General features: G+C 35.4%; 1 protein-coding gene across 1 annotated transcript in view; it reads left to right on the top strand.

Annotated features, from left to right (window-relative positions):
• Positions 1-635: 635 nt before the first annotated feature.
• The window catches only part of PIGK (phosphatidylinositol glycan anchor biosynthesis class K), a 125,447-nt gene continuing 109,693 nt past the window's right edge, over positions 636-16,389 (top strand). Inside the window, exons 1-3 of the mRNA XM_004758167.3 lie at positions 636-790; positions 4,053-4,106; positions 8,482-8,573. Coding sequence (XP_004758224.1) covers positions 698-790; positions 4,053-4,106; positions 8,482-8,573 — 239 coding nt within the window. The 5' untranslated portion in view covers positions 636-697. The remainder of the gene's footprint in view (positions 791-4,052; positions 4,107-8,481; positions 8,574-16,389) is intronic.

The raw sequence follows: 16,389 nt of genomic DNA, 5'->3' as shown, positions 1-16,389 counted from the left end.
GGGTGGAATTTGAAGTTACCATTCAAGCGAAGTAGCATGAACATGCTTTTGTCATGCTAGATAAAAATGATTCAAAATTGAATCATTTATAATGGAACAAACACACATGATCTTATCAAACCCTCAGACTCTCTTTGAAGTCCATTTTAGTTCCATAATTACAGAAGAAACAAAAATTTGAACAATTTCTCCATGTTCAAGCTTTTCATAATAGCCCGCAAGCCTGTTAATTGTAGCAACCACCCATTTTTCCATTTAATCCAATCAATCATCTTTTTGTGCCCAAAGGCTTGCACTTCCTACACCATCTCGCTTCACACACAGCTTCACATACTCAAAGAACTGGCAGCGCTAGGCAGAATAGTAAATACCTTTTTAAAGTTTACGGGATCACAGGTTTTTCTCCCTCACCTTTCAAACAACTTTTCAAACGTTGTATCTATTTTACAATACAAAAACTGGACATGCAGCTAAAGATAAAGGATGAAAGTCTTCCAACTGCCCTGCCCCGGCCACCGGGGGAATCTCAACTCTGTGCCAGGGCTGTTTACTAAAGGCTGCCGAAGGGCGGACCTCAAGGAGGTGGGGCTAGCGTCGCAAAAAAAAAAAAAAAAAAAAAAGCCACGCAAAAAGCCGCCGTGCTGCTTTACGGCACTCGCTCCGCCCCCGCAGGTGCGGGAAGCTGAAGCCGGGAAACATGGTGGCCTCCTGCTTTCTCAGCAGGGGTTTGACAGCCCTGGCAGGGTTGCTGCTTTTCTCCTTCGGCAGCTTGGCCGCTAGTCAGATCGAGGTAGGAGTCAGGCCCTCCGAGCGACAGAGCCCTGGGAGGTCAGCTCTGTCGTGGCTCCGATTCCCAGCAGCGAAGGGGAGCATCAGCGTCTTACTAAGGCCGACTGGGCTGTGTGTGGGAAGGGTGTCACCGGGAATGGGATAGGACACTGTCGACCTGTTTCGCCGTTTTAAAACGACGAATTTAAAGAATCAGATCTCAGGAGACGGGGGAGGATCTGATCCATTCCTCGAACGAGTGTGCAGTCCCCAGCAGTTGATACGTGAGCACGAAAGTGAAGCACCTACTTTTCTCCTGCTAAACTACCCTGCTCCCCTTTGATAGGAGTCAGACCGGTACGGTGTTTCATTTTGGAGTCAAAAGACGTTCTGGCCTTGATAAAGCTTTTTTACTCTATCCAGTACTCGGACAGTACGCGTTTCAGGCCTTCCTAACCTCTTGGCGAGGGGCCCGGGATGGTTAACCGACATTTGCAAATCGATGTCCGAAGTTTCATCTTCTGCCTAGCCCACCTCCTGTAGGATTGCTGCTAAGTCAGAAACCGGTTTGTTTTAATAAACTCTTTTTATCCCGTGTGTTGATCATCACTACTTTCTGTGTTCTGAGCTTTAAAAATTGCTTTCACCTTTCCAGTTCCACCGGCTTAGTGTGGGCTTTGCTCATTTCTTACCTAGACTATTGCAAGAACTATCTTGTTTCCCCCAGGTTTCCAAAGTCCCTCACTTAAATGCTAGATTAGTCTTCATAAAATGCAAACCCAGTCAGGTTATTCTTGATTTAATCCTTTCAGTGTTTTCCCATTGCACAGGGAGGAAAGTTTATTTAAACAGCATAATCTGGTTTCTGCCCATTCTTTGATCTTCTTTTTGGAGTCTGTTCTTTCTACCACCTAAGTACCTTGAGTTTAGACCAATGAGTTCTAAACTTTTTGAATACATATCCTCCAGTTAGAAAAGATGGTGCATGCACCCTTTCGCTGTATCCATGAATTGCTGGTAATCTATATAGTCAATATTTATAAGGTATATTCTTATATAATACAAATATGAATAGACGTTCTGCTATTTTTCTCCTTTATTTTAGTGGATTATCTTGTATACTTCGTTTTTGATACCATTATTTTTTTGTAGTTACGTTGTTTCTGTGCTTTTTCACATTAACCATGATTTTTTTATACCTTTTATTTCTTATGTCTTCTTATAAAGATGTAATAAAAACATAACCTCTGTAGAGTCTTTCCTTATCCCTTGCTTTGCTTATACTCTTGTAATTTGTACACTTAGCCAGTGTAGCATTCATCTACTATAATCCGTATATGCTTTGTAGTATCTGTTATTCCTGCATCTTTCACTTAAGAGTCCAGTAGCTCCCTAACTGGTTGGCTTCAAGTCTTTTTTCTTTCCAGTCTATTTTCTAAGCTGCAGCCAGAGTAACTTTTAAAAATGCAAATCAGATCCTGTCACCCATAAACACCTTAATGTTTTCTTAAGGATAGCAAACAGAATATTCATTATGACCCATGAGTAAGGCCCTACTCTTCTCTTTCTTGGACTTTTAGTTGTGCTAATCTTTTAGTTTCTCAAAGCTCCTTTTTCCCTTAGGGAGGATGTTCCTTCTATCTGGAATTATCTTCCCTCTTCTCTTCATCTTTTGAATACTAAGCAAAGGTCACTTCTCTAGGAAGACTTCACTGATGCCTTCCTTCTTCCCACAGCCAGAATCAGGTCAGGTCTATCTGGGAGTCTATTGTACTTTTTCATGATACTGTGTATCTTATCGCTATAGAATTTATAGTTTGCCCTCATCTGCTTAATGTGTGTCTATCAAGTTGGATAATATCCTCTTTGGAGGCAAGTACTATGACTATTTTTGCCCTTCATTGTATTCTCTTCACTCAGGACAATGGCTGGCACATGGCACCCAATGAATGTGATGAATGAATTAATGTTACCTTGCAGTGTAACATGTTTGCATGCTTCTTTATTGAACTGTGGGGTTCTTCAGATAAAGCAGCATGATTTTTGTATCACTGTACAGTACATGTAACTGGCACATAATAGGTGCTCCATTCATTATATGTAGAATGAATAAGTAACTTTGCAGTGCCTGTATTGTCTAAATAAAAAACAAAAAAATAAAAAAATCACAGAAGAGTTTTGCCATAACAAATTTTTCATCGAAGTCTTGATGTAAAAATTTTCAGCTAGACAGGATATTTGATATTATTGGGTCAGATCTTACTTTCAAGTCTAAAGAGCTAAGTGACTTATCCCAGTCTCACAGCTATGTGTGGGTTAGGATTTGGGCTAAATCTTCAAATTTTTAAACTAATGCTTTATCCCCTATAGCATACTGTTTATTTTGCATCTAGACAGCTGTTGAGAAAGGTTAAAAAATACATAGATATGTATATGAGGGAATTTTTTGTTTTATTGTCCTTAAAATTTTCTTGCCAGCTGAAAATTAAAACACCTAACATTTGTTATGCAATTACTGTGTTCCAGTCACCTTTTGTACCTTCTGTGTATCAGGTAATATATTACTATTTTATAGATGGAGAAATGGAGGCATAGAGAAACTTTCCTAAGCTTTTACAGCTAGTATATAGTAGGGTCCAGATTTGAATCCAGGCAGTATGACTCCTCTCATAATTAATACTGTTTGGTAGCAGATCTGGGGTCACTAAGGTTTATATTCACTGTAATTTTAATGTATAGTAAATATATTCATTAGGTGTTGATATTTTTGGATGTTACAATGGCAGATATGGTTCAGACTTTAACAGAGTAGGGAAATGGTACATGGAGGCATGGTAGAGAATGTGCTCAATCACATATATTGCTGTGTTCAATAAAGTTACTGGAAACATCCAGCACAGAGTAGGAAGTAGTGAATGAGACTTCAATAAGAAGGGTATTAATTGTTATGTGTAGAATCAGGACATGAAAATAAGTCAGTCGTTCACAATTTGAAGACTGAATGGAAAACTAGAAGCATATGAGGAAGAGCTGGTTGTGTTTGAGATAAACTGTTTTAAAACAAGTAGCTCTCCTCCATGTCCCCCAACAAAATTAAAATTTGTCCTTTATAAGGACAAAATATGTCCTTTATAAGATCAAATACTAGAACCTTTATAAATTTGCATAATGATAACTTACTATCATTTTAACCAAAGACTCCATGAATCTTAACTGTTCTTTATTCAGTCTTTATTCTCAGAAATGTGGCTTTTCTAATGTTTTTGATATTATTTGACTTGTAGGATCAAGCAGAACAGTTCTTTAGAAGTGGCCATACAAACAACTGGGCTGTTTTGGTAAGTATGTTGTGTTGTTGTTGTTGTTTTAAAGATTTTATTTATTTATTTGACAAAGAGAGAGACAGTGAGAAAGAGAGAGAGCACGTAAGCAGGGGGAGTGGCAGAGGGAGAAGCAGACTTCCTGCCAAGCAAGGAGCCTGAAGTGGGGCTCAATTCCAGGACCCTGGGATCATGATCTGAGTCGAAGGCAGAGGCTTAACAACTGAGCCACCCAGGTGCCGTAGTAAGTATGTTTGATAAGGTATATGTTGTTGTTTACATTAGTTATGTTTCTGAGAAATTCTGTGTTGTCAATCAAATATTTTAAAAAAATTATTTTCTCCTATCTTATAAGAAATTCCTAAATTTGAATTGGCTACATTTTAAATTGACTATATCAACTACTATTCTAGGGTTTCAGTGTATTGTCAAGTGGTGATATGTAAATAAATATAAGAATATATTAGGGATACTATTGTTAAAAGAAGCATCTTATAAAATGTACAATTATTTTAATGATGGAAATTAGTAATTGTATTTCTTATCTATAATATTAGTTTGTAGATAAATCTCTATTTAGGCTATTAAAAATTTTTTTTTCTGCCCACAAAAATAAATGATCATCATAGAAAATCAAATTATATAGAAAAGTTTAGGAGGGGACAGATTAATTTTATATTAGATTACTCTCACCTCAGTTTAAAAGAAAAAGAAAATATCTTCAAGTCCCACACATGCCAGAATTAACGTTTCGATTCTTCTGGCCTTTGTCTTCATATACAAGCCTAAAGATAAATGATTTTATGTAATGAGGGTCATCTTATACCTGTTATTTTGCATCCCATAGCAGTATATCTTGGAGATCTTCCCCTGTCAATATGGAGATGCATAATCATTTCCAAAGTCTTTATTACCTTGTATTTTATGAATGTACTGTAATCTCTTGTTCATGGGCATTTAGATTCTAACCTTTTTGTTTTAAACAAGGCTATGTTGGACAGCCGTAAAAATACACCTTTGTGAACTTGACTGATTTAATCTTTAGGATAGATTCCTAAGCTATAAGGCTGGGAAGTTATGGAGCATAATTGCTTTCTAGAAATGCTATACCTCTTTTTTTCTAATTGCAGAACAACTGTGTATTATTAACCTTTGCCATTTCTTTTTTTTTTTTTTTAAAGATTTTATTTATTTATTTGACAGATCACAAGTAGGCAGAGAGGCAGGCAGAGAGAGAGAGAGAGAGGAGGAAGCAGGCTCCCTGCTGAGCAGAGAGCCTGATGCGGGACTCGATCCTAGGACCCTGAGATCATGACCTAAGCCGAAGGCAGCGGTTTAACCCACTGAGCCTGAGCCGCCCAGCGCCCCTGCCATTTCTTTTTAACTGCTGGGTAACAAATTAAATTTTGTTTTAATTTGAATTGTTTTGATTTTTAGTGAGGTTTGCTTATTGGCCAATTTTTTTCTTCTGCCTTTTTTTGTCTTGGCGTAAATTACCATCTTAATTTATCTGGATTTATAAATTTGTATTTTTAATTTCCTTACTAGAATGCGCATCATCAGTTTGTTTTTCTCGCACTTGGAAAGTATTTGGATAATAGTTTCACTGCTGAGAATTTATTTAATGACATTCACATGATTAGAAGATATAATAAATTTGACTTCATGAAAAAATTGTAGAAAAGGGTTGACTGGAAGAAAGAATGAGGAAATGAGGCAGGAAAGGAAGCAAATTTTTGTGAAAAAGGAAGGTAGCTCATGGGTCATTTTGTTGTTCTTCCACAAAGAACACCTATATGTTATCCTTCAAAAGAGATTTTATGAAGGAATTGAACAAAAGCAGCTCAAGATAAGGAGATAAGTTTTTGATGACCAGTTAAAAGAGAGGGACATTTAATCAGGAGACAGGCCATGATCCAGCAATTCTGGAGAATAACTTGCTCTTCAGAAACTAAGGGCTCTTCAATGACTAGTCTCTCTATGGGAATTCTTAAGAAAGGGAGTAAGTGCCCATGTTCAGACAACTAATTGCCAAAGGGCTTATCTTTTACAATAAGAGCCTTTTAGCTTAAACTGCACACGCATGAAGCTTTCCTTGTTTGGGAAGCCTCTAACTGAGCCCCTCTTCAGCCTCAGTAACTTGTGTCTCAGATGAGGAATGAAATGAGGATGAGAAAGAATTATTACTGAGCATTTCACAACAACTGCAGTTTTGTATTGTGTGCAATATTTTACATATTAACTCAGACTTCGTAAAGTGAGACTTTACGAAGTGAATTAAAGTGAATTGTGCTTTCTTAAATGGAAAATCTTGAAATTTGACCAGGGCCAAGTTGAAAGTACCAAACATGCATTTTTCTCAATGTTATGTAATTCAGATTTTAAAAATATATGTTTCTCTACCAGTTTGAATTACTTTGTCGTGACTAAATGATCAGAGGTAAATGGAATACCCCTTTGCCATTGTACTGTGACTGAGAAACTTTCGCCACCAGAGGGAGATAGAAGGAAAATTGGATTCCCTTTTAGTTTCAAGATCTGCTTTGAGTAAATCATTTTTGCTCCTGTTTAATAAAAAAAATTTATGATGATAACCCTTACTTATGGTTAAAAAAAAGTACAGTAAGGTATAAACTGAAAAATCCTTGTACCCTTCTTTGATTCCCATTTTTATTCTCTATGATCACTTACTATTTTCTTGTGCATCCTTTCAGAAATTTCCAATGCATATAATTACATTTGTGTCTATCCCTCTCTCCTTTTAAAAAGACTAATGGACCATATCACAAGCTGTCTTACCACTGGCTTTTTTTTTAAATTTCATTTTGAGAATATGAATGATTTATATTAAGTTATTTCTTGGTCCCTACTCTTTTGCCACCTTCATTTCATGTTCAGTAAATTGCTGGTTAAAAGGCAGGCAGTTTTCTTAGGTTTATGCTGAAATACTATAATAGCAAGAAAAGCCTTTTGGATGTGGTAGATTGCACTGAATATACTGGTTTTTGTTATGATTAATTCAGATAGAAATTAAACTGGTTCTACTCAAGTTATGGAATCTGTAGATTTCTAGCTTTTTGATTTCAATTTTTGCTAGTACAGGCAATGTTATAATGAAAATTCTTGATTACATATTTTTGTGTACTTATATAAGCTAAATCAAAAGATTAATATACATTCAAACTTGATATATCTTTAAAATTACCACTTTAGAAGATTTATATTAGTTTACATTTCGAACAGCAAGATATGAGTTATTTATTTCCATACACAATTGTCAATACTATGAATTGTCATGGGCTTTTAAATATTCATCAATTCAATTTGTGTCTTTTAAATTATGGTAAAACTTGACCATCTTTAATAGCTTATTGTCCATTTTGAATACCTTTATTATGAAATGGTTGGTTTCATCTTTTTCCCATTTTTGAAAATTGGGTGGTTCCTTTTTTTTTTATTGAGTTACAATTATTTCAAGTTTTTTTTTAATTTCACTTAGGACTTTGTGGTATTTTTGACACATGGAATTTTACACTTTAATGTAGTCAAAAATTATAGTCTTTTCCTTTTTGGATTTCAGGTTGAAAATTCATTTTAATAAAAAAATCTTGTAGTTCCTTTCCATTTGCAGGGGCAGGAACATTTATGTGATTCTCAAAGCTGTCATTATACCCATGACCAGCAGAGAGGCATGTGGTAGGAGTCTGAGAGGGTGCTGGGGGGTTTAGGTATGCTTTTTGGAATGGATTTCCCATAGGGCTGATTTTTTGAGGCATAGCGTTAAGTTTGCCCAATACCTTTGGTATCATTTTTAGGAATCAGTTTGTTGTTGTTTTTTTAAATGTAAAACTTTTTTGGATTGTTTCTAGTTTTCTATTTGGTTCAACAGCTTCTTTATAATATATTCTCTTATGTGCATGTAAAAGTGCTTTGTATGTTAATCTATCTATCTAGCATTTTTCATAACTGGAATTAGGAAGCAGTCCAGAGTGAAAGGAATATTATATAACCCAATATCGTTAATTTTCTATTCTATGAAGAGATTATGGGCATTGCCTTTGATTCTAAAGAATTTAATCTTTTAGACTTAGGAACATTATAGAATCACATAAATTGAGAGTAACTAAGTTGGTTCAGTATTTGATTAAATTCCCCAAAGATTTGGTTTCTCTTAAGCTGAATGGTCTTTTTATTTAATAGCAGTTATGAAAGACCTCTTTCTGGAGAGCTTGGTTTTATTGACAATTCTTTATATGTTTTCCTGTTTGTAAGCCTATATTATGATGTACTTTTTTTTTAAGGCATCTCTAAATCCTACTTCAAGAGAGATAATTCTATAACTTGGTGGCTTATTTTGATTCATAACAATAATATATTTGTTTTAATACTTTAGGTATGTACATCCCGGTTCTGGTTTAATTATCGACATGTTGCAAATACTCTCTCTGTTTACAGAAGTGTCAAGAGGCTAGGTATTCCTGACAGGTAAGAATTCTTAATAATGCTTAACTCTGAGCTTCAGTGAAAATGAACCTTAGACAATTGTTATTATTTTTGCATTTTCGTATTGCTTTGGAAGAGTTGAAGAAGCCTGATTTGAAGGGTTTTTTATTGTTGTTAACACATACCATCATGTATAAAGTAGCTGTTACTTAAGACCATGATGGCAAATTATATAAAATTATATAAAACAACAGTCAATACCTTATAAGGTAAAAAGATTTGATAAAGTATAATTGTTTAGTGTCATTTATTTAATTATTAAATGCGTTAGTCTGGGTTTTTAATTGTAGGCAATTTTGACTGATTCAAGTAGAAAAGTAATTTATTGAAAGCATATTGATTAGCTCTCCAAGTTGCTGGGAAGGCTATATGTAGCCAGGAACATGTTAGACTAGGTAGCAAGAAAGACATCTGGAAATCATGGCATAAAATCACCCAGTGACAATAAAGCTGCCACAGGTTGCTGGTTAGACTCTGCTACTGCATAGCTGCTACCATTATCTTGGGAAACTTAATGTTGCTGCTGCTGCCTGCCAAAATCCAGCCTTTGCTGGCCCAGGTTCTTACTGTCTCTAGCTCTTAATTTAGAGTCCTTGGTGGAAATGTCATATTGGCAGAACATAGATTAAAGTGCCTGTGTTCATGCTAAAAGGGTGACAGGAAGAATGACTATGGCATTTTTAGCTTCTATAAGTGGGGGTGGTTTCTGCCTTCTATGAAGACTCGTAAAGTGGGATATTTCCTAATTACATGAGGGGGTTCAGATTCTAGGCAAAAAATTCCCACGCCTCCAGCCAGATACATGTTCTCCACATTTGGTTTGTCAGATATGATAGAGCTGTTTTGCTACTACCAACATAGTTATAGAAGAAACTGCACTCAGTTCAATTATTTAGTTTTGATTTATTTAGTCCTGTGCTCCTCTCCTTCTTTGAGGCAGGGTGGAAAGAGCTTTGCAACCAGATCTGAGTTTGAAACCTGGGTTAGTGGTGATTTCATCATGCTAAGCCCATTTCCTTGGCTGTTAGCTGGTCATAATAGTATCCTCGTTGCAGGATTCAGATCCTTGCAATAGAAAGCAAGTAGAGATATGTGTAATATGCTGCAGGAGCAGAAAGGAAGCAGTGAATGACGCAGAAAACAAAGATATATTACATTCTATGTAAATAGATCATTTTAGTCTGAGAAGCTGACAGGAACTCTAATTTAATTCCTGGATTTCATCTGGAAATTAAGGCAACTTGATAATATTACCATTTTAAAAAGTATATTAAATTAAGTCTGAGAAAGAATGGTTTGCTATATCAAGTTTACAGGTATTATTCTTGTAATTAGCCAATTATTATAATTTATCATTTGGTTCTCCTCTAATAGGGCTATGTGGTTAGTCCTTTGGCTTTTAACTGCTGTTGCTTCTGTACCCTATGTGTTCCTCCAGGGACTTACTCTGCATAGTTTGGCAATAGTTTTCACTTTAGTAAGTGAACCTTTCTTGGGTCTGTACGTTATTATGATATGTTTAAATGGTCTAAGTAAGATTTAAAGGAACTTTTAAAAAAATAGAATATAACCATAGGATGTATTTTTATATATTATAAGTGGTAGGTTTGCCCCTAGGTTCTGAAGAATGTTCTTTAAAAATTTATTCCTGTTTCACATGATTGCCTGTCTACCTCTCTTTTATGACGTCTTTTTTGGGGAATGAATTGGAGATTTAAGCCTTCTGTTTTTTAATAAACAGAGATTAATATACAAGATTCAATTTGGCTTTTAGCCTGTTTATGGTGAATATTCCTTTTACTGGTGACTTGTTTTACTTTACTCCTTCCTGAAATTAAGTATAAAACTCTCTCTAACTAAATTCCTAGGAAGTAACAAATTATAAAATAAGAGTTTGGAAACTTCAAATCATTAAGAACAGCTTTTAGTTTTAAAGCCAGAATTTCAAAATACAGTTTGAATTTATGTTTATACATTATGGAACATTTTTAAGTTAAAAATATTATAACTTTTATTCATATTCTAGGTATGTGTGCTGAGAGAAATGATTATTACATTTAATAAAAATGATGAGTAGAGCTCTATTTTGTTTTTATTTTTTATTTTTTTTTTAAAAGATTTTATTTATTCATCAGAGAGAGAGAGAGGGCGAGAGAGTGAGCACAGGCAGACAGAATGGCAGGCAGAGGCAGAGGGAGAAGCAGGCTCCCTGCCGAGCAAGGAGCCTGATGTGGGACTCCATCCCAGGACACTGGGATCATGACCTGAGCCGAAGGCAGCTGCTTAACCAACTGAGCCATCCAGGCGTCCCTGTTTTTATTTTTTAATTTGCTTGTTTTTCAAGGGAGCATTTTACCTTTGTCTTGAGATGCAAAGATTTGCATTTAATTTTCCCGTATACTTGATAAGAAATGAGTTCATGTCACAAATCATTTGTTGAAATACATGACACAAGTGATTGCCTTTTATTTTGGAAGTTCACATCAATTCCATAGGTCCTGTTTGAAATGTCACTACTCTTGTTCTGATTTCTCTCTGATTTTCTGTCTGTATTTCACACATTCTGACCATACTGAGCCATTCTTTGTGCCTGGAATGGTTGTCTGTATTTCTGGCTCACTTCTACCAAAACCTGGCTGTGATTCCAAATCTCTTGTGGTTAAAAATACAGATTTCTTGGCTCCACCTCTCGTGATTTAATATTTAACTCTTAAGCAATGCCTAGACATTAGCTCTAGATGTGGTTCTGATGCACAATCAAGTTTAGGAAGCACAGCTTTAATTTATACCTGACCTTCCAAATTTACTTAATACTTCTTTAAAAACGCCCTTCCAGACCCCTTTCTTTGCTTCTGTGGTATCTTGCATATACTCTGATTATAACATGATTACATGAATTATTGTATGTCTCCCTCATTAGATTATAAACTCTTTGAAAGGAGTGGATTATATTTTATTTCATTTTGTACTTAGCATCTAGCACCTACACATAGTAGTTTCTCGGTAGGCATTGGATAAATAAGTGACTTGGAAATACTTTGTCAGGTAGGCAAAGCAAACACAAGTTTGTTCTTTAAAAATAAAAACACTTGGGTTGCCTGGGTGGCTCAGTTTGTTAAGCATCTGCTTTCCACTGAGGTCATGATCTCAGGGTTTGGGGATTGAGCCCCACATTGGCTCCCTGCTCAGTGGGGAGACTGCTTCTCCCTTTCCCTCTGCTTCTGTCCGTAGCTTGTACTTCTCTCTCAAATAAATAAATAAAATCTTTAAAAAATAATAAAAATAAAAACACTTCTCTTTCCTAAATTGTGTTAGTTTTTAGTAAATGTTCGTATGGTACAAAAGACTATTAATAAATAGTTTGTCAGGACTTTATAATAGTATTTGAAAATGTTGACTCGGGGAAGGGATTTTAGTGGTTATGGGAGAAAATAAAGAGACATATTATTATTGTTTTTATACCTAAGTTACATGGAGGACAGGTGTCTCATACTTTGCCCATGCTTTCTGTAACCTTACCCACCCTCAGGTACTTCTTAAAAATTTGCCTGATTTTAATTCTTTAAACATTTCACTTTTTCAGGAATTTTTCTGCCCTTAAATAATTGTTTTGAACTAAATCCCTGTTTTGCTATCTCCAATATGCTTAAGATGCTGAAGATGAGGGAAACAAAAGGCATTAAGCAGAGGTTAGGCCCCAAAATTGGTATGTGAAACAAAAATTGAGCCAAAATTATTATTATTATTATTTTTAAAGATTTTACTTATTTATTTGACACAGAGAGAGATCACAAATAGGCAGAGAGGCAGGCAGAGAGAGAGGGCACGAAGCAGGCTCCCTGCTGAGCAGAGAGCCAGACAAAGGGCTCAATCCCAGGACCCTGGGATTATGACCTGAGCCAAAGGCAGAGGCTTAAAAGCCCTCTGAGCCACCCAGGGGCCCTGAGCCAAAATCTTTCTTGAGAGTTTCTCAAATAGCACATAAAATACAATGTAGTATTGTTTTCCATTAAGCCTGACGTTTCTTTTAGTGCTAGAGCAGATTACTGTTTTCTTTTTCTTTGGTGGAGAGCTTGATGAAGTGGTTTGCTTGGGACTAGGGAATATGTTATGTGAAAGTACATCTCCTCCAGAGTAGAATTAGATGTTGATGCTGTAAGAGGCATACAGGGATTAGTACTGACTGAGAGGATATAGAATCATAGTTCCCACCTCATGTTTACTTTGGAGAATAAATGCATTGAATTTTGGGGTGGGTGAAATCGACCCCCTACTGAGTGCATTAAGATTAACTTTATGGAGTTAAATGTGTACATAATTTTTCTTAAAATATGATTTAGCCGTATTACAAGTTGGGTGGATGTGAGTTTTTGTTATGATCCTGTTTGATAAACTATTTCTATAGTTAAACCTAACAGCAGCGTTTCTGACTCTATTTTTCCTCCTTACTCTATATTTTAATCATTATGTAAGATTAATATTCCTATTTTAAACCTTTTTCTTCATCTCCCCTTATTCATAAACTCTTAATTTATGCAAATAAAGTTCAAGTCCTCTATGCTAGTATTCAGTCTAGTTCCAGATCTGACATTCTGATAATTTAATTTCAAGCCCTTTGCTCTAGCCACTTCCTTCTTGTAAGTTCCTCTTTTGGTCTCTGTCATTACCTTACACTGGTCATTCCACCTATAGTTCCTTTCTTCCTCCCTCTTTCTAGTTTTCTATACCCAGATTTAATTTATACACTCCCTAGAGCTATCTTGGTCCTTCTTGCATAAATATTTTATTTATACTTTTGTCATGTGACTTTTATTGTATGTACTGATCTTATTTCTTCAATGCTTGTTCTCATACTATGTTTGTAATCCTCACAGTACTTTCTTTAGTATATTGTATAGAGTTGAATGAATGAATGAATGAATAGTTTGCTGAAGACTACTAGCCAAGTAGAACCTGATTGGTCTAGGCTAGAAAGGAAATATTTATAAATACTGTTTATTTATATTCCCTTTATTTATTTTTTTTAAGTTGTTTTTTAAAGTAATCTCTATACCCAGCGTGAGGCTTGAGCTCACAACTCCAAGATCAAGGGTTGCACACTACTGACTGAGCTAGCCAGGTGCCCCTTTTATCTCCTTTAAATCTTATTTCTCAAACTTCATTGAGCTAAAAGTGCTCTGCAGTTAATTTTATAAACTATTCCCTAACTCATACTTTAGGAATCCATTGGTGGGGTGATCTCACCAAGGAACTTTAAATTCATTAATTTCTATCAGATAATCTATAAAAGTCTTGCTTAAGATAAATAAATTTCAACTTTACTTATTCTCTACCTTTCCACTATTTAAGTTCCCTTGGGCTGGGCTTTTTTTGGGGGTCCCATGTCCCTTTTTACTTCTTTTTAAAATAATAAATATTAGAATTAAGAATGTGAATTCTTGTATCTGTAACCTAAGGGAAAAAAATCATGGATTGCCTCTTGTTGTTGTTGTTGTTGTTTTTAAATTTTATTTATTTATTTGACAGACAGATCACAAGTAGGCAGAGACGCAGGCAGAGAGAAAGGAGGAAGCAGGCTCCCCACCGAGCAGAGAGCCCGATGCGGGACTCGATCCCAGGATCCTGGGATCATGACCCCAGCCGAAGGCAGAGGCTTTAACCCACTGAGCCACCCAGGTGCCCCTTGTTGTTGGTTTTAAAATCCTGTTGGCAGTGTAACTTTTAACCATTGTTTTTTAAGCTGCCGTGGCTTAGATCTTGTACATCAGAGGGCATTTTCTAAAATGGAGCATTAATAAGATATTTCAGAGAATTTTTTTACTCACTTAAATAATGTGGAGAAGGGGATGATTTTTATGGTTCTTTGAAAATAGTTGTGGTTTTCCCTCTAGTAAGGTCAGACAAAATGGGCTTCTATTTCTGGCTTCCTTCTTCACACTTCTTACAACACATTCACCATTCACAGTAATTCAGATACTATGTAGTGATTTTCTAATGGCTTATTTCATTACTCCTTGAGGCCTTTATGAGAGATTGTTTTTTGTATTACATTTTGAAAATAGTTACTCAGTAAAAAAAATTAGGAAAGGAAAAAACATTACAGGTAATTGCAAATAATAAAAATAGATAAATCACTTATAAAACATGTACAGGGTTAAAGCACAAAAGCAATAAAATCTATCTATAAAAATCAGTCAAAGGATTCACAAAATGAAAGGATGTAAAGTATGGGCTCATATATATAAAATGAGGGGAGAGGAAGTAAAAATTTAGTGCTTTTAGGATGGGTTCAAACTTAAGCAACTATCAACTTAATATAAACTACTATAGGCATAGGATGTTATTTAGAAACCTAATGGTGATCACAAATCAAGAACCTGTAATAGACATACAAAAAATAAAGAGAAAGAAATTCAAGAATATCACTAAAGAAAGCTATCAAACCATAGGGGAAGAGAAAAAGAGAAGAAAGGAACAGAGAAGAATTACCAAAACAACCATAAAACAAGGAACAAAATGCCAATAAGGATATACTTATCAACAATTATTTTTAATGTAAATGGATTAAATGCTCCAATCAAAAGACATAGGGTGACTGGATAAAAAACAAGACCCATTTATGTACTGTCGACAGGTAACACAGTTCAGACCTAAAGACAAATGCAGATTGAAAGTGATAGGATAGAGAAACATTTATCACGCAAATGGAAGTGAACAGAAAGCTGGGGTGGCCGTACTTTTATTGGACAAAATAGAGTATAAAACAAAGACTGTAACAAGAGACAAAGAAGGACACTACCTAATGAAAAGGGGAACAATTCCACAAGATACTACAGTTTTAAGTGTTTATGGACACAACATGGAGTACCAAAATACAGAAGGCGACTATTAACAGAGATAATGGAAGATATCGATAGTAGTCCAATAATAATAGGAGACCTTAACACCCTACTTACATCAGTGGATAGATCACCCAGATGGAAAATCAGCAAGGCAACAGTGGCTTTGAGTGACAGATTGGACCACATGGATCTAACATACATTCAGGACATTTCATCCCTAAACATCAGAATACACATTTTTTTCACATGCATATGAAACATTCTCCACAATACATCATATATTAGGGCACAATACAGTCTCAGCAAATTCAAAAAGATTGAAATCCTGTCATGCATCTTTTCCATCCACAGTGGTTTTATATTCTAGTTTTATAACCAGAAATGAATCACAAAAAGAAGACAAATGGATGGAGGCTAAATAACTTGCTACGTAACAAGGAATGGGCCAACCAAGAAATCAAAGATGAAATTAAAAAAATATGTGGAGACAAATGAAAATGAAAACACAATGGTTCAAAATCTTGAGGATGATACACAAGCTATTCTAAGAGGGAAGTTAGCAGTAATATAGGTCTACATCAACAAACAAGAAAAATCTCAAACAACCTAACATTATAACTAAAGGACCTAGAAAAAGGAGAAACAAATCCCCAAACCAGTAGAAGGAAGAAAATAATAAAGATTAGAGCAGAAATAAATGATGGAGACTAAAAACAAAACAAAACAACAATAGAACAGAAATGAAACCAGGACCTTTTTTTTTTTAAGATTTTATTAGGAGCTGGTTTTTGAAAAGTTCACAAAATTAATAAATATTTAGCCAGACTTATAAAAAAAGGATTGGGGGGGTACTCATATAAAATCAGAAGTGAAGGAGGAAAAATAACCAGCATCACAGGGGTGCCTTGCTTTCTCTGTCATGTGACTCTTGATCTTAGGGTTATGAGTTCAAACCC

Source organism: Mustela putorius, unplaced genomic scaffold, assembly GCF_011764305.1.
Source record: "Mustela putorius furo isolate JIRA1106 unplaced genomic scaffold, ASM1176430v1.1 tig00003853_pilon_pilon_pilon, whole genome shotgun sequence".
In the NCBI taxonomy this organism is placed as follows: Eukaryota; Metazoa; Chordata; class Mammalia; order Carnivora; family Mustelidae; genus Mustela; species Mustela putorius.
This window is presented reverse-complemented; position numbering and strand designations above follow the sequence as displayed.